General features: G+C 44.0%; 4 protein-coding genes across 9 annotated transcripts in view; 1 reads left to right on the forward strand and 3 right to left on the reverse strand.

Annotated features, from left to right (window-relative positions):
• The window catches only part of LOC120815342 (myomegalin), a 34,421-nt gene extending 32,900 nt beyond the window's left edge, over positions 1-1,521 (reverse strand). Inside the window, exon 1 of the mRNA XM_078098970.1 lies at positions 1,276-1,521. Coding sequence (XP_077955096.1) covers positions 1,276-1,325 — 50 coding nt within the window. The 5' untranslated portion in view covers positions 1,326-1,521. The remainder of the gene's footprint in view (positions 1-1,275) is intronic.
• A 1,360-nt stretch (positions 1,522-2,881) lies between these two features.
• LOC120815692 (uncharacterized) lies at positions 2,882-8,544 on the reverse strand. Of its 5 annotated transcripts, none has more exons than XM_040170579.2 (4): positions 7,936-8,544; positions 7,075-7,165; positions 3,817-5,359; positions 2,882-3,708 (listed from the first exon to the last, which is right to left on the reverse strand). In XM_040170579.2, the coding sequence occupies exons 3-4, from the start codon at positions 4,019-4,021 to the stop codon at positions 3,473-3,475; spliced, it is 441 nt and encodes a 146-aa protein (XP_040026513.2). In that variant the 5' UTR covers positions 4,022-5,359; positions 7,075-7,165; positions 7,936-8,544; the 3' UTR covers positions 2,882-3,472. The 5 variants fall into 5 exon arrangements, 4 of the variants coding, with proteins under 4 accessions (XP_040026513.2, XP_040026514.2, XP_077955101.1 ...); XM_040170580.2 differs by lacking the exon at positions 7,936-8,544 and adding an exon at positions 7,258-7,754; XR_013467095.1 differs by lacking the exon at positions 2,882-3,708 and adding an exon at positions 7,258-7,399 and having other exon boundaries at positions 4,511-5,359.
• Positions 8,545-9,265: 721 nt separating this feature from the next.
• LOC120815691 (transmembrane 6 superfamily member 2) lies at positions 9,266-12,937 on the forward strand. Its single transcript, XM_040170576.2, has 10 exons — positions 9,266-9,570; positions 10,103-10,206; positions 10,292-10,389; positions 10,520-10,623; positions 10,717-10,799; positions 10,889-11,013; positions 11,156-11,257; positions 11,384-11,476; positions 11,572-11,691; positions 11,785-12,937. The coding sequence occupies exons 1-10, from the start codon at positions 9,479-9,481 to the stop codon at positions 11,992-11,994; spliced, it is 1,131 nt and encodes a 376-aa protein (XP_040026510.2). The 5' UTR covers positions 9,266-9,478; the 3' UTR covers positions 11,995-12,937.
• Positions 12,938-13,564: 627 nt separating this feature from the next.
• Positions 13,565-17,918, reverse strand: part of LOC120815690 (neurocan core protein) — a 32,411-nt gene continuing 28,057 nt past the window's right edge. For both annotated transcript variants that reach the window (XM_040170573.2, XM_040170574.2), the window contains 5 exons: positions 17,783-17,889; positions 17,409-17,491; positions 16,829-16,973; positions 15,645-15,827; positions 13,565-14,765 (listed from right to left, as the gene is read on the reverse strand). In XM_040170573.2, coding sequence (XP_040026507.2) covers positions 14,647-14,765; positions 15,645-15,827; positions 16,829-16,973; positions 17,409-17,491; positions 17,783-17,889 — 637 coding nt within the window. In that variant the 3' untranslated portion in view covers positions 13,565-14,646. The remainder of the gene's footprint in view (positions 14,766-15,644; positions 15,828-16,828; positions 16,974-17,408; positions 17,492-17,782; positions 17,890-17,918) is intronic.

Consider the following 17,918-nt stretch of genomic DNA (forward strand, 5'->3'; position numbering starts at 1 on the left):
AAAGGCAAGAGCTCTTGTTTATCATTTTCATACCTGTATAAATGTATAAACTAAAGATGGCACTCAAAATCTTTTAACTGGAACGGCACGATCCCATGTGCACCTCCTTATGGAATTGGGGGTCACCAGGGAGTCCCAGTAGGGAGAGGTGGGGACGGGAGGCGCCACTAGGGGTTAAAGTTCAACACAGCCACTTAGCCCTCCCTGATGTCTACCGACCTAAACCTTTACTGTTGCATCAGTAGAATTATTCTTCCCTCAATCTGGAAGTAAACAACAATAAAGCACTGGGCACGCTGACCAAAGCCACGACAGCATCGCCGCTGCTCAGACAGGACGGCATGGCGCGTCCAACGCTCCCAGTCTCTGTGAGTACATTCCTACAACAGCTGCTCCGTCAGTAAATGTGACAGTTGGTGCATGCTGACGGTTTACAGGTTCACCCTGTGGATAGTTTACATGCTGCATCACGCTGTGTCAATAGCACTACTGTTTTAGTTGCTGCTTGGACTGTGAAAATATCCGTTGGATGGTCCATTTATAATAATAGTGGGTCTTCCTGAATGTGGGAGGGTTTTGGTGATGCAGTAACCTACATTCACTACCACGTAGTCCATGGAGAATTTGAACAGGAGGGGGGGGGGGGGGGGGGGGGGGGTTGCAATCGTAGTCTGAATTAATAGTAAGTCTGACGCTTATACAGTATGTGCATCGTGATTATTGAAACACATGTGTATAGTCACTGTATTGGGCATTCAATTCATGTAATCTTATTTGTTACTCCTTGACCTGCTACATGAAGCGTATCCCAGGTGACCCACAGGCCCTGTTGCCCAAATGCACATTTAGGCCCTTTAAATCCTTGCGTACTTTATGCAATGCAAGTCCATTCGTGCCAAAATGAGTCTCCAGAAGCACGTCCTTTATGCATTCATTATATTATCATGAGTGCATTAAGGACACCAAACATACAGACATCCAAGTTTGAATTCATATCGCCAGTGGCCTCAATAGCAGCATCCAGCGACCCACAGAGCACGCAGAGGGCCATCGAGGACGCACACATGCTCTATGACAGAACAAGGAACACAACTGGAGATGGGAAACAACCGCAGTGCAACAACACTGACAGGATTTCTATTCACCGACCCGGCTGGTGCTTTGTTAAAAAAAAAAAAAATCCCCCGAATCGAGAGCGATGTTCTTCCGCTGCGGTGTCAAACCCCCAAACACAATCGACAACAATAAAAAAAAAAAAAAAAAATGCCGCCTCACCTCTCAGACTCTCCCCAGATTTGCTGCGGCGGCGATGAGCTCCAATCCATAAAGGCAGCTCCTTCAGTCAGCGGGCGTCCATGCCGGGAAGCGGGCCGCCGACCTCTCCGCCATCGCGCTTAGTACCGGGTTTTAGGGGCGAAACACGAGCACAAACGGCAGGAAAAACGTCAACGAGCGCGCTGCGCCGCTCAGGTTTGGAGGGTGTGTGTCTGTGTGTGTGTGTGTGTGGGGGGGGGGGGTTACAGAGCCCCCATCCCGCAGAGCAGAGCCCCCCCGCGGTTCAACCAGCGGACAAAAGGGGGGTAACGTAATGAATGCTGTTGGTGTGTTTTTATTTAATGCGACCTTCAGTCTGATTGTTCTTCAATCCTGCAGGCAGACGTGCGTTTCCTCACAATGCTGCAGAATGCATCACCAGATGCGAAATAACGATGCAGCCCAAGAGGTAGTGCAGCATTATTTTTTAATCAAACACAACACAACATACTAGCTATATTACAAGTAATGTATGTAAGAAAAGACTAGACTTATTTTTACTTTTTAGTTAGAATGTTCACCTACATACTTTTGTTATTATTATTAATATATATATATATATATATATATATATATATATATATATATATTGAGTTGTACTATGATGCAGACGAAAGACGTCAGCTGAAGTCACTATTGGGCTAAGTTAAGTTATCAGTACCTCACATTTTCAGTTTACAGAAAAGTAGTGGAGTAAAAGCAGAAAATGAAAACTGTTAATTAGCCTTTAACTATTTCGAATAGAATAAACATTTGTTCTACATACAGAAAACCTTTCTGTTGCATTGCAATATGACGCCTCTGTCTAGTTTCTGATTTTATCAGACTTGTTTTTGAGTTTCACTGATACCAAACAGTTGTTCATAGGCCTTAACTGTTAACTGTTGATGTTTTTCCACCGATAACCGATTTTCTGGCCTCAGATTGTGGTGCGCTGGATTCAAACTCCGCGGTGATCTGTATCAGGTTGCAGAGGCTGCTGATGCTTTATTAGATGTAGATGTTGTCACTGAGTCTGAAAGAGGTGGATCGGGTGGGACAAAGGTAATACAATCATGTCAGTGTTTGCCTGACAGCAGGAGGGCGTGAGCGGGTCTTCAGCTTTGTTAATCTTGTTTAACGGAACGGAGAATAAATTCATTTTGCCAATAAAAGTCCAAAAATATAAAAGTTATGTTTCTTATGGAAGCCACTTTGTTTGTCACCACTAAAACATTTGCATTCACATAACCAGGAAGGGGCTAGTTAGTATTACGTGTGGCGGTGTGATATAAAGGGACTTACTTATTAGATCTCAATCTATGTTCGTCCAGATACTAAGTACAGTGTTAAACTTTTTTCCATTTGGAAGAACAAACTTTTTAAGAATAGGGTTAGGTTCAGCCTGGCTAAAGATACTTGGTTAACAGAGTTTATTTATTAATCCTTGGAGCTGTAGTTATAAACCAACCTTCACTTGCTATTGTACAATTTAGTGCAGACTGTTTATTTTCTAGTATTAGTAATAGTTCCCAGTCCTTAAAATGTCCTTGTAGATATGATCAAATAACAACATTAAACATTTGAGTGTTTCTGTTGTCTTGTTTTATTACACTTATGTTGACACCTGAATACTGAGTGCATTAAATGTAAATATAGATCCATACACACATGAATATGAATAAGAAAAATCAACGGAAAATATGGTCCCACCTGAGTTTATTAAAATTTGGCTACTCTGCAACATCTGCATTTGATACAGTTACGTTTACGCTGACACTTCTCATACGCACTACAGAAGAGACACATCTTTGTTTTCTTATCTCTCATTTACGCACAAAAAGGTGATGCAAGCTCAAACTTTTAATACAACCTTTCGTCCTATTTTGTTATTTTATTTGCTTCTCCAATCTCTTTTCCTCATATTTAATTTAAGTTCTTGCGTGTTACTGCAGATCTGCTGCAATGACCTAAATGCACACTAGATGTCCTCGTCAGACCACTGAGGCGTTCAGCTCCTCCAGACACGAGCGCCTGTGTGTCATCACCCCTCATCGGCCTTAAAGCTCCTTACAGCCATTCAGTTGACGCCGCGCAACTCAGTACAATAACACCACGTTACAGAAGATCCAGCTGCTTCAACAACAAGTCTCTAATCTAACGGCATCTTCATTTTCCCTCAGCTCCTCTTCTCAAAGATCACGTGGGGTCCCGACTTGCTCCCCCTGGGTTCTGGAGAGATGATCCAGATGACGGGGGCTTTCATGTAGTCCTTGTCAATCATCTTGTTCTCCTCGGCCCGGGCCAACGCCTCCAGTTCGGGGGAGGTTTCTGGGCACCAGTCTGCCACGAACTTATCTTTGGCCTCACAATAGTTCACCACTACTTCCTCAGGCTGCACCCCAAACACCCAGTCTGGGAAGCATGAGAGACAGGAGAAGGGTTTACTGTCAAGGCACAACAGCCATGAATGATGATTCTCAAAAGTGAAAAAGCAGACACTCCGAGTAGACGGTCACAAACCTGCAAAGTCATGCATGAGGTCCTTGATGAGGTGGCCGATGATGGCATAAAGAACGCCGATCACGACGAGGGTGGCTATGATCAGGTAGAAGACATAGGTAGGCAGGTGGATGGCGTCCCGAGAGGGAGGAATGTAGCTCTCAAACAACACCGTCCCATCGTCTTCCGTGTAACGGACATTTAAGTTGTCCTCCATCACCTCCATTGCGGTCTGAGAGTCTTCGGAGCTGCTGTCAGCCTGGGAATCCACTTAATATCTCAGAGTCATCGCTGTAGCAAAAGAACACATGATGTAACACGATGAACATACATTATAATTCCAACTAATGTTTTGCATGCGGAATGCGCGAATTATTGACGCAGGAAGCGGTTTTCCTAATGAGAATTAACAGGATACATAAAGTAAAGGACTCACATCGATCTATGTCTAGTTCTTATAGGTCTATCCATCTATCTACCTATCTATGTCTATCCATCTATCACTCTATCTACCTGTCTATCTATATATCAATCTATCTATAGATCTATCTATCCCTCTATCTACCAACCTTTTGCTTTCACTACCCAGCCGTATTTAATATGACTAACGTACAGTAATCCATGACATTGACAAATAAGGTCACGGCCCGTCTCATATCCAGGTATTAGAGGAAGGTAAGACGGATTAAAGGACAAGGACAAGACAAAACAGCACTCTTGTTTTACTCAGTTGTTTACTGGAGATAAGCTTAGTCCAACACAGAACAGATCAAACTGACCCGTTGTTTCTTCCCTGACACATTACAGCAACACTAGTGACAAACAGGAAATGACATACATATACACACACACATGCAATCTTAATGAGCCGTCTTGATAATTTTCATGTTGTACATATATAGTCTTATAGATACATGCATACATACTAGGTCTTAAGATTGAAATATCAGCGTATTTAATAAAATTATTTTTTACTGCACACTGACATGTTGAAAGTTACGTGGTTTATAATGACATTTTCCTATTGTTTGCAGCACACAATAATAAATATATTTGAAATGACATAATGGGACCATGTGTACATACATTTAAATAAAGAGTTAAAGCAAGCAAAATGAGGACAAACTAAAACTTGAGCAACACGTGTTTTACATAAAACAAAGATACGTCAGTGTGATGCATCATAACTGAAAAGACCACTGATCACTACACTGAAATGAGAGAAACAACCAACAATGCTCTGAATGCTGCACCAAAGTGAAAGCTCAAAGGGAGGTGGCATACGGGGTCACGGGGCAGGAGAAGGTCACACTGTGAATGGACATTCTTTTCTCCCCGGGGTAGGACGCAGAGATGGAGCTTCTCAGCGGAGGAGGGACGGCTGGCTGATGGCAGCCTGCGTCTCCCTGGTGGAAACCGGGCAGCGGGCCGTCCTTCTCCTTTTCCATCTGCAGCTCGTCCCTCTCCAACAGTGTACTGCAAATGCTCAGTCGGTGTTCTTCTTCCATTTCTGCCCTCCCTTCCTCGGAATCAACCTCGACTGGTTTGGGGCCAAGAATCCAGTCTGTTGGGAGGAAAACGTGTTAGAATGAAAGTCAATTATTTTCTGTGACTTGTAAGTATGTCGTTTAAGGGGCACTCCTTCAGTTTTTTCCATCAGGGAAGTCATGGACTTGAAAGGTCAAATTAAAGATGCTATATTTCCATTATGTGAAATGAAGTATCCAGCGTTTTGGGGTCTAACATTTTGTTTACTTTGGCCTCCCAACTTTGAGGAGTTGCTATCAAAAATCAACAGAGTACCCTTTAATCAGCACACAGTTTAATCACATTTTCCATCACGTTGAGGATGTAACACAGAAACCGTTGGGGAGGTTGACCTTTGCACACGAGGGTTAATGTGAAGGAGAGTCATTAAACAACATGGCCACCCAACAGGGGAAAAGACAAAGCACTGAAGCAGCCTTGGCCCAAGATCTCAAAGAGGAAAAAAGGACTCAGAGACACCGGAGTGGAGACAGTGACGGGAAGGACACCGCAGACAGGGGTTACCTGCTAGGTCATGTAGTAGATCGTTAATCAGATGTCCCACTATGGCGTACGTGGCCACTATAACCAAAACCACCCCGACTAGGACATATAGAACATTGCGCGGCAGAGTTATAGCGTCTCTCGCCGGCGGGATGTAGTCCAGGAAATAGGCCTCCTCCTCCTCCTCCTTCGTTCTGGACAGCTGGAGGAGCTGCCTGTGCTTCAACACCAGCTGTGTGAGGTTCAAAAGCACAGCTCCTCTTGAGGCGTTTGGGGACACGACTGGTTGTTGGTTCATGGTTTTCGTTGCTCTGGTAAAGTTGTTTTGTACAAGTGGATACTGTCCTTACGGGGTGGTGAGATCAAGGAACGCGGCGAAGCTCTGGGGCTGATTTGTTGTCTTTGTGCAGATCCGAGCTTCTTTACTTTACTGTGAAAGGTTGCATCAGAGACGAGGGTGGTCAGTCAGATGTTAACACTTGCTGAGGGCTGGAAAGATGGATGTGTGACAGATGGTTGGGAAATGAGATCATGGTTTCTTGTGAGTGACGGCTCACAAAATGGTGCTTCAGAAAATCTAGCTCAACACAGAAGAAAACTGGGATATTGTAAGTGTGCATCTTTTTGTCTGGGCTCCAATTTTCCCTTCTCTCGTGTTTAGGGATCAGGGCTCTCGGGCCAAACTTCCAGGGGAGCGAGGAGTGTGAGACGGAGAGGTGAATATGGGACAGAGTTAATAGGATTGAGTCTGTCCGAGGGCAATATCAGCTTTCCATCTGTAGGGATTAGAGATATGAGCGAGCAAAGAGGCTTACGGTCCTCCATGACCAAGTTGCAAATATATATATATATATATATATATATATATATATATATATTTAGAGTGAAAGAGATGTATGCATTACAGTAAACCCAGTTTATCTTGGTTTTAAAGTGGCATCACTCGATGGAATAGCTCATGCTCTGAAATATTTAAGCACAGCAGGTCTACTTTTATATTCTGTAAATATCCTGTCACATAATTCACTGATTTGACACTTTATTCTCATGGCTCTTTTCTTACCGACAGAGCAGATGCTTATATTTCAAAATGCAACCAGTAACTATCAATTGGAAACTACATCAATTGGCAAAGAACAAACATATCGACTCATTCTAAGATGAGGAATGAGGAATGTTTAAATTAAAAGGAACTAATTTAGATGAAATTATGAAGTATTAGGATTCTACAGTTTTATGACTCCTTACCTTGTAGGCAAGACTTCAACTGCTCCATAGATTTTTTCTTTGTAAATGAAAGGACTTCCAAGTTGGCGTGGCATGTCGTACACAAACGGCTCTGCAAATAACCACAAACAGTCCAGAAGTTAAAGTCATGCAAACAAAAAGGTGACTGTTCTATCAGAGCAAACCTAAAACAAAAAGAAACACCGTCAATGATGAAGGCAGGTAGTCAGGGATCCAAAAACCAGCTCTCCTCCTCTCAGATCTTGTCGGTGGAGCTTCAGGATGTAGATTGTCTCCTCTACTCTTGAGATTTATTGTCTTTTGGTGGCTCGGGAACTTTGCAAAACTGAGAAACAAGAAATTGCCATTCTATGATGGTGATGGCAATACTCGCAAAGATGATGAACCAGGAGACCGGGTGCAGACCGTAATAGAAGACGTGTGTCATGTTGTGTAAAAGTTTTTAAAAGTATTATAAACTGGAAAAACGAGTCTTCCCGTAAACAAATCACCAGATGAAGGAAAAATCAAATCGGAGGAATGGTGGTAACGCAAAAGCAGTGTGGTGTCTTTGGATAGGTCTTTCTGAATGAGACGGTCAGGAGATTCCGTCTGTCTGTGTCACCATCAAGGTGCTCTTCAGTAATCTATGGCAGGATTTGCTTGACACGGTCGCTGTCACCGGCAACACCTGTTTGTCTGAGTCAGCAGGTATCAAAGCAGAAGACGAGACTCCATTCAGCATCACCAGAAGAATATTACATTTTCACCAGCTGATTCACACTGTGCGTCTCAAATCCAACAAGACCACCACCACATAAGCCAACACACAATTCAATGGATTTCCCTGCACCAAAGTTTTAGATAAATCTTGGACGTTACCTGTAAGACAGTTTTTCTCTTTCGATTGCAGGATCCATTCAGTTGAGTAAAAAAAAAAAATGGAAGTTAATTTCAGTGTCCCCTCAAAGTGAAAAAGAGAGCCGATCAGTTGCTAAATCAGACGCCCCAGAAAGCACTAGAAGCTGGACGGCTGATGCTTACTACGCAAAACAGTAACCCAATAATGAAGTCAGTCCATATTGACTGTGGCTCTTTCAGGCTGGGGTGACCAGCTTCTTGGGTTTGTCTTCTGGCTCCGTGAGCCACCTGAAGTAAGCATCACTCAGCATGAAGGCCCAGTAGATGATGGTCAGAGAGGTGTTCACGGCCACAATGCCGATGACCAAAGGGTGCATCATCGCTGCAGACTGGGAGGACTTCTTTAGGAATCCGTGTCACCTCAAAAAACTGGTGTCTCTTGTGTCTGCTGGGTAGGCGAAGATCGTCCGTGTGTTCTGATGTAATCGCCTCGCAGTCCCTTTCTCCTCTAGACTCCCCACCCCTCCTCTCCCCTTCTCTCCTCTCCCCTTCTCTCCTCTCTCATTCCCCCGGCCACTAAGTTTCTGTGGCAGCAGCGTAATCCTCTTCAGCCGCTGCGTTACCGAGGATGAAGTTGCATTAGACACAGTCCCACTTTACAAATGATCATCCACAAGTGTCTCATTCGTTCCAATATACAGTTAAAAAAACAAAAACAAAAAACGGGATAAGATGGTATTTTGTAAATAAACTGTGCAGAAAATGTAACAAAGATTAAAACAACACTGAGAAAAAAAGAAAGAAAAAAAAACATAATCCTCACTGTGAACTTTCTTTTCTCTTTCAGATATAATCCAGAAACTAATCAAGACTGGAGACATCAGACGAAGGAGTTCTTAATCTTTCCCCAAACAGAACAGATGGCTCCTCAGAGCCCAACGGGGCCACGGGAGTCCAGACAACACTGCACATTGTGCAGCGTGACTCTCATGTGTGTTACTGGTGCAGACACATCTACCAACAGTCCACGAACCGGGTAAAATCAGAAAGCAGAGGCGCAACTGTAGCAACAAAAGGCCATCGGGGACAATGACAGCAATAAAAACCCGATTGGTCCACCAGGGGGCGGTCGGGACAAGCAGTCACGGACCGCGCAATGGCACCAGGTTGTCTCCTTGGAGCGGTCTCCTCGTGACCAGCGCAGTCGTCCTCCTGATTGCACAATCGATCGGAGCCAGAAACGCCGAAATCACGCGCAAAGTCCGCCGTGCGCCCTTTGCGCGAGCTCCCGTTGAAGCTGCTCTCGTGAGACGTGACTCCTCCCGTGTTGAACTTTGGGACCCACGAGAGAGCCAACGCGTCAGGGGCCCCGGGGTGTGTGTGTGCGCGCGTGTGTGTGTCGTCACGGGTTAAAAAGGCACCACGGATCGGCCTCAAGGACCCTTTCCTTTCATCGACCCGCTTCCGTCCGGGGCAGCGAGGGGGACACCGGCTTCTGACATGTCTCCGTCCACCAGCACGCGCGTTTATTTGTAAAAGAAGTGAGCAGGACATCGTGTGAGCGATGAGGCCGCCGGTGGAAGTCTGCGTTTGGCTCCTCTCCCTGTTGGCTCCTGGAGTTCTGTACGCCATGAACAACGTGCCCGCGCTTCAGGAGTGAGTGTGCACGCGGAGGGCCAAATGTGTTTAAAAGGCTTTTAATGGGGCCCGCAGCCTGAGGGGACATGCTATTTATTTATTTATTTATTATTTTAGCAGAGGTGACCTCGGTTTAAGCTGTTGAGTTTCCTAAATCCAAGGAGGATCCGAGGAGAATGTAACTTCTTATATTAAATGTAAAAAAAAAAATGGTGATGATCCTTTTATCTTCCACAAACTCCTCAGTATTCACCATCCAATTGATCCACGTAGCTGTACTTTCAAAAGTAAAGAATTCACAATTTAGGTTGTTTACTATTCAGGCTTTTTTGAATGTAGGAAAAAACGTTCTAAAATGGAGGAAATCTTTTATCGTGTTAATGAAATTGTTCTACAACTCATAATCCCTCATTTCTACCCTGCTGTATTCTGATGAAAGTACTGTGGAATGTAACTAAGAGTTATTTTTGTTCTTGTCTAATTTGCTGAGTTATTTCTATGATATGATCATTTGCAAATTGGCGTGTGAACTCCCACCATCCCTCCTCAGACCTCTTCCTATCCTTGGAATGGGAATGGTCGTCCTGGGATTTGTTCTAATCATCATCCTCATCTCTGTGCCGAGCAAAATGAAAGTGGACCCCTTGTTCTATGGTACGACCACACAAACACAGACTTGGACATCTAAAGGTACAGTAACTATGTTGTTCTTTCATTGTGCCTCTTTGTGTCGGTTTAGTCTTTGCAGCGTTTTCCTTCACCTGCATGGTGGGCCTGACTAACGCTTTAGAGCAGGACGGGTTCATCTCCGGCTTCATGGGTTTCTACATAAAGTCGGTAAGAGGACCTGTGCCGAGCGACGCCTTTCCCCTCGTTGCCTGAGACAACTTCTCAATAATTGTTTGCATTTTTGAACTTTTATCCGTCTAACGTAAAAACTCCTCATATGACGCATATGTTTCTCTAGGGCGAGCCTCACCTGGGCTCCGCCTACGCTGTGATGACGTCTTACTGGGAAGGCGTCATTCACTTGGTCCTCTTCCTCACCATCATCCACCGCATGTTCAAAGGGTAAACCGGCGGCATCCTCACCGGAAAAACCCGTCCGCTGTGTGTTCAGCGAGTCCTCTAACTGAACGTGCGGCCTGTTTTCTGTCCACGCAGGACGTCCTATCGTAGCCTGGGGCTGCTGTGGGCCGGCTCATCCGTCGCCCATCAGGTGGTTCACATCCCAGGAGTGGTCGTTGGTGAGAGCCGCCCACGTCTGACTCCTCACGGCCTCCGCGTTGTTGTTGTTGTGCCTGTTTCTGTTACGGTTCTTCTCCTTTTCGCTCAGGTAAATACGGGTCTAACATCCGACCTGCCTTTTGGAGGAACGTCCCCTTCTTTTTGGTGCCTTTCTGGGCGGCTTGTCAGCTCTTTAGCCGACCCAGAGAGATTCCCGTCATCCCCGCAGACAAGGTAAAGACATTCATGGTACCATGCGTATCTATGGAGAACTGAAGGATGCACACAAACTCTGGCCGAGGCTTGAATCATCCCTTAAAGTCATTCATGTGCTGAGATGTGGAACATTCACTGAGGTTTTTCCTCCGTCGACTAGATTGCAGCGGAGCAGAAGAAAGGTCTGCTGTCCCGACCCGTTGACCTGCTTCTATCTGCGCTGCTTCTTGCAGCAATGGCCTTCTCCGTTTTCAGAGGCCTTGTGAGTGAAACCACGTGGAAGCTTTTACATCTGTCCAACATTTCTGCTTCTGAACGAACTCCCCGAGACACAAGGTCACACGGGGGAGCAGGGGTGCTATAACGCGCTGCTGCTGCTCTGCTCCAGGTGGTGCTGGACTGCCCTCTGGATGCCTGTTTCACATACATCTACCAGTATGAGCCCTACCTCAAAGACCCGGTTGGCTTTCCAAGGGTTATGGTTCGTCTGGAGAGAAGCACACCACATAAACCCAGTTGCGGTCAATATCCTGGTTCAAAATGATGATTTCTTTTTCGTGCGCATCACTTCCGCAGATGCTGGTCTACTCGTTCTATGCGCTGCCGCTACTCACCGTCTTCACCTGTGGTCTGAAAACGCCAGGATGCACCTGGATGTTGGACTGGACCATCTTCTTTGCCGGGGCCATGACTCAGGTAACCCGTCTTTTACCTCTTTGCCGCTGTTTATATCCCTTGAAAAAGCCACATCCCGCACTGAGGCTGATCTTCGTCCTGCTGTTTTCTCAGACCCAGTGGTGCCACATCGGAGCCTCGCTGCACTCCCGCACTCCCTTCACCTACCGAGTCCCAGCGGACAAATGGTGGCCGGTCATCAGCCTGAATGTGCTGCTGGCCGTCGTGCCGGTTCTGCTGGCCCTGCGCTGCCACATCAGTCCCGCTTATTTTATGAAACCTGTTCCCGAGGGACAGACCGACAAGGACAAGAAGAAGAACTAGACCACACACACACACACACACACACACACACACACACACACACACACACACACACACACACACACACACACACACACACACACACACACACACAGTCACACACACCAGCTCTGGACTGATGAGGGAGGCGTCGCCCTGAGACGCGGCTCGTGATTTCTGCGGACGCTCTTTCGCACACAAACTAAAATAAATGCATTTTTCAACTAAACACCCAAAGGAAATCCCCAAACATTTCTTTTCTGAGTCACCTGTCGACACTAAGTTACCTGCTGCAGCAGCAGCAGCACTCCCTACATGAACTATTGGACTCTGATAAGAAGGCTGTCGATGGAGTTTGGGACTGACATCAGCTTTCAGGTGACTCATGCAGATATCCAGTTTCTTTTTCCAAACTAAGACTCTTAAACAGGATTACACCGTTTGGCCACACAACTGTAAAGTAACCGTCATGGTTATACATCCTTCTATCTACACAACAACTTGAAGTTTATTTTTACTCATCTAAAATGGTGAGTTAGCTTTGTTCCAATACTGAGTAGCTTTTTGAAGGAAGAAGCTCCGCTCAGTGCTTAAAGGCTGAATAACTAACACAAGCTTTTTGATAAGAAATCAATCAGGGGGAGAATTAGAAGAAGAAAATACTCCAACTGTTGGCTTTTTTTATACTGTCTAAGATATTTGATGATCCAATTACCAAAGACCAACATGAGATCTTCACGTTGTTTGTTTTGACCGACCAACATTTTACAAACCCAACAATATTCTGTTTACAATTCCATGAAATGGAGAAGAACGGCAAATCCTCAAACTTAATAGATTATCAAAATGTCTTTTGTCCATTAGATTCATCAATCAGTTCTAGATGTTTCTGCATCAGTCTTGTTGTTTTTTTATGTTCTGTGTGCCACATTCTTTTGTAGAATAAATAAAAATTGGGAGTGTTTTTTTAATTAAAATAGGACACAGATTATGTGAGCGAGGTGTCTATGAGTGTCTAAGCTGGAGTCTGTCTGCACTTGGATCTACTGTTCTAACCGGAGCAGATTGTGCCTCAGAGGTTTGTCCTGCTGGCCGAGTTCGCTCTTCTGTTTCAGTCAAACTGATAAGATGTGAACCCTGGATTTAGGTAAGCGACAACCGCACAATGATCTCGTGACACGTTGGTAAGCCGTCCTCGGAAGTTGTGGGCTGAAATTCCCTTTTTATAATTTAAATTTACAAAAAGTTCATTCTTTTAACACATTTTCCCATTGGAATGTAGTTTGTTTTTAGACCAATATGTAGAAAAACACTGCATAAAAGTTGTTTCTAAATACTGAAAATAACCAATAATTAATTAAACATAAATAGAACCAGAGAGCAGAGAGACTGCCTGGATATATAGAGTATTTTATAGTTCATCCTCTGGACCACACATACCTACTAAATGTTGTGTTAAGCCATCTTGTAGACACATTGGAGTCGCATCAATGTGTTGGCACTGCTAATAAAATATGTGTGTTTGAAGCTCAAAAACACTTTCGGGTTGGCTTGAAATAAAAGAAATAGAAAAAAATCTGCAGAAATGTTGTTCTTTTTCTAACTTTATTAAGAATGGAATACAACAGCAGAACAAAAAGTCATAAGAACACCAAAGAGTGAATGACTGATCAAATATCAAAGGGCCCAAACAGACAAAACAAATTGGACGTATTACCTATCAGGTAAATATAGCCGTGCAAAGACTGAAAGTATTTAGCAATTCAGATACAATCAAGCGGTTATCTCAGGAAAGTATTGTGTAATCCGTCATCCTCACTATGTCTATTGGAAATGTTCACTAGCCGAGAGGGCGAGACATGGTCAAGCCATTGATCAGTGACCAGGCAAAATACAAACACCACAATATATACAGTACAGAGATAAGACGCAATCCAATGATTCATTTAATTTATTGTTGACTTTGATTTATATACTAGTGTAGAAAAAAGGATGTTACATTGGCTCTCTGGAGTGTAAGTTTAAAAGGAAAGCATACTCACTATCAAACAATTCATAATAAATAGCAACGTAACACGAATATAGCAAATATTAGAAGAAGCAAGTCAGTAGAGCGAAACAAACTATTCAGGGTCTCAATGGGAAAAGAAACAGCTACAGTACACATAGAAAAGGGTCACCAGGGACTGAATGCTAACTCGCTTCCATTACATCTGTGCTTCGCTAACAGAATACTAAGAGGATTTCTCCTGTAGAACAAGCAAATCTTTTCACCAAAATAAAAGTTACTCTACACTTTTCTAAGTTTCTGTCTTTTACGCGCACACAAACGGCCGTTAGTCTGACCAACAGAGGGGCTTTTAGTTCAGAGACAGGAGGAGGATTGACTGTATTGAGATGTTCGGTGGGGAGGCGTTGATGACAGTTAGTGTTCGCATGGACCTCGGTTAAAGGAAGCAGGTTGAAAAAAAAAGCCTTGAAACACTCGAAGCCAAGGACGAACCTTATAGAGATAGACTACGTTAGTGTAAGAAAGACCTTATTCGTCAGGGTAAACAACGCAGAGCGGAGCGCGGTTAGAAGTAGGACGAGGAATGGCGATGATGTGGACTACTGTCTTTCTTATGGGCCATGGCGAGCACCCAGCCATTGAAAAGCGTTGTATTATTTGGTTCAGTAGTAGCTGTGTGCGTCCTCTCGGGCCTTGTGTCCCTCTCCTCCGTGTCTCCTGTGGCCGCGGCGCTCGTTGTGCTGGTTGTGGTGGTGACGTCGGTAACGTTGGGACCGCCGGGCTGAAAGAGGAGGGAAGCAAACAAGTTTCATGTTTAATACAAAGTGTACTACCTGCACAGCTACGATACTGTGAGGAATAGATCGACTGACTGACTTAAGGCTGATTGAATATCAGAGATATTAAAAAACTGACAAGAAATTGGCAGATCGCTGCAGTGTAAATTGATCTGTATTTGAATATAATATTACAAATAAAATACATCATTATGATTCCCCAAAGGTATTCCCCATAACGGACACAAGGTAATAAAAGGTGATCGGATGATTCAGAAATGGATTATAAATTATTATTAACTGTTAGTGCCGATCTTTAGCCTCCAACCAGATAATAGTAAAAGTCGGGGCTCAATAGTAACAGTTTTCAAGTAGCAACTGGCAACAAGTTCTCGGCCTTTTGTTGCTATCACTGGTAACCACATTTAACATCAAAAGTCCAAAAATAAGTCCATAAATAAATAAATATTTTAAATATTATCTATTAAATATTAATATATAAAAATACATATTTTAAATATTAGATTGCTGCTCAGTCAAAACCAGAACCAGACAATGCTGCACATGTATTTGTGTGTCCATAAGCATCTTTTTGAGAGACAATGGCAAAGTAAATGAAGCAGTTTGAAAGTGTAGTGAAAAGATTAACTAAACCGTCAACATCTCAAACAAATCTGCAATAGATTCGATACACAAAGAAAAATATCTGTGTGTTCATAGTGGCAAATCATCCCGCCATCTATTAGCTTTGTGTGGTGATTCAACAAAAACCACGTAAAAAATGTTTTTGTTCTACTCAAATAAAGCTCCTATTCTATTATGTTAAATTCTGTTTTCGGGAACCAAGGGTCGATGTCTGGTTGAGTCCGACGTCGCACACTCACACTTTGTGCAGATGATCCTGGGTCTCTCCCAGCTGCCGTCGGCCCGGCAGCGAGCGGTGGGGATGTGGCGCTGGAAGAAGCCCTCAGAGCACTGGTAGCGTACCACCGCGTGGATGTCATAATGTGACCTTCGCCGACCTATCAAATGGGCGTCCTCCACCGCGGGCGGAGTCCCGCACAACACTACAGGATATAATAAAATAAAAAAACACATTGCATTGATGAGAGGTACATACAGTATCTATTTCCCATCAATACAGAAATGCATACGGTGCCAAAAGTGTGTATGACCCTGTATGATGAAATACTCAGTATATAATAAGTATATAAGTGTCAACCCATTAGCCTTTTGTCTTTTAAGGGCAGATACAACCAATATTAGTGCGTTGTCTATTGACCATATTCAATAATGCCTCTAGATGGCAGCCTTGTTGCTCTATCTTCTGATCTGAAGCGAGGCCAGAGGGAGCTAATGTGTCTCTGCAGCAGACAGGGAGTCCATTCACAGAGGCATGAGGTCGCAGCCGGACACGTAATCTTCTCCCCGTGTTTTCCTCCATCTTAATCCATCCTTTTCTAACTCCCGACCATCAACCGTCTCTCCAGCGCGTTCCTGTCTTCAGCTTTCTTTGCGTCCTACAAGCTCACGCTGCATTCACAGGGGTCAAAGACGGAAGGTGTGGGACGGCTCTCAAACAACTTGGCAAACCGGCCTACTTCAGATCTTTGGACAACGTGGTAATTGGCAATAACTGGAAGTCTGCCCGCCTGGAGGAGTGTAAGAGAGCCCAAAGGAGAGTTGACAATAGGCAAAAGACTGAGATTGGTGTTGGTCTGGAAAATCAATATGAGTTTGACACTAACTCACAATCTTCACTGACGTTTGTGTTTCTTTTAAATTTTTTGGGTGCATCTGTGGCTTTAGAGAGAAACCATGAAAATGACCAACCGCTGAATCAAGAGCACAGGAACCAATGATAAGCAGTGATGACTAACAGGGGACCAGCTGGTCTGTTAAGTAAGAAAACACGATCACAACGTATGAAGACAGAAAAGGTCTCCACTGATGAAAGGATTAAGCTCTGATTTGACAAGAAAGTCCTAAATGTGCAAAATAAGCTTTCATTCATTCAGACATTTCACGTTCTGTTTGCTTCGATATGAATCCTGCAGGATTTCAGTACCGGTGCCCTTCTTGCAGATGTAGGGCAGGTTGTAGTTGCAGGGAACGTCGTTCCACTTCCCGTCCTCATGGGCAATGGTCACCACACAGTCCTCCCCACCAGCAAAGAAGTTGTCTGGCTGGCTCTCCCTCCAGTTCTCATAAACCTGCACAACAGTAAAACAGTTGGTAGCAACGTGTCAGCAACGTCCGTCAGCGATCTTTGAATACTTTGAAATGAATGCCTTCTGTTACATTGCACATTTCATTTCACAAACAGCGACACAATCGCAAAAACGTAGACAAATTTCCTCTGAGCACTGATGACCACTGATGAACTAGGAGCAATGGAACTTAATGAACACTGAAAGTGTTAAAATGTCTCTTTGTGTCCTCCAATGCCTTCTTCATACTGGTTTGAAATACTGAAGATTTAGCAGCATAAATCTGACGGGTTGTTTGCAGCTGGAAGGCTGCTATCCTCTAAACAATTTGATCAATTGTTTTGTACTTATAATCAATAGTTACCGATGTTTTCTTTATAATTAAACAGACTGGAGGTGAAGATTCTCACATAACAGCACGATTCAACGGTCACTGACCAGCTCGTTGCTATCGGTCCACTGAAAGTCTTCCTCCACTGTGCGGTCGTTCAGACCGATCCAGGCGTTGTCGTGGCCCAGACCTGCAGAAGACAACAGTTGATACACTCATCTGTTTTAATTCTCCCTCTTGTTTGTTCCACCATCTGTGTCATTACTATATTTTGTCATACATCGATTTAAAAAAACAAACAGGAAGTGCCGATGAATAGAAGTAAAATGAACTTATATGCGTCACACCTCGTCTTTGCTTTACCAGATGTATGCTGCGTGTTTATTTCATGTCATTTTATTTTGTTTCTGAATATTCATTCAGCATTCAAGTATCTTATATGTACCGTAGGTTGCTCATGTACACAGAAATACACACATACCATTGATGAACTCCTGCTCAGTAGCTGAGACGACGCTACTTAGGTGAGCGCTGTGCTCCCTGCAGTCCTTCTCTGCATCCTCCCAGGTGTGTCTGTGCGTGAAGTACCTGGGGGACAGTGGAAGTGGATATAAAAA

This window comes from Gasterosteus aculeatus, chromosome 3 (genome assembly GCF_964276395.1).
Source record: "Gasterosteus aculeatus chromosome 3, fGasAcu3.hap1.1, whole genome shotgun sequence".
Lineage (NCBI taxonomy): Eukaryota > Metazoa > Chordata > Actinopteri > Perciformes > Gasterosteidae > Gasterosteus > Gasterosteus aculeatus.

Excerpts from the sequence above, each read along its gene's own strand:
- LOC120815692 (XM_040170579.2), bottom strand. The coding sequence starts at position 4,021 with ATGGAGGTGATGGAGGACAACTTAAATGTCCGTTACACGGAAGACGAT. Across the intron at positions 3,709-3,816 it reads CCTCATGCATGACTTTGCAG|ACTGGGTGTTTGGGGTGCAG; the intron begins GTTTGTGACCGT and ends CATGCTTCCCAG.
- LOC120815691 (XM_040170576.2), top strand. The coding sequence starts at position 9,479 with ATGAGGCCGCCGGTGGAAGTCTGCGTTTGGCTCCTCTCCCTGTTGGCT. Across the intron at positions 11,014-11,155 it reads CCGTCATCCCCGCAGACAAG|ATTGCAGCGGAGCAGAAGAA; the intron begins GTAAAGACATTC and ends TCCGTCGACTAG. Across the intron at positions 11,692-11,784 it reads TTGCCGGGGCCATGACTCAG|ACCCAGTGGTGCCACATCGG; the intron begins GTAACCCGTCTT and ends CTGTTTTCTCAG.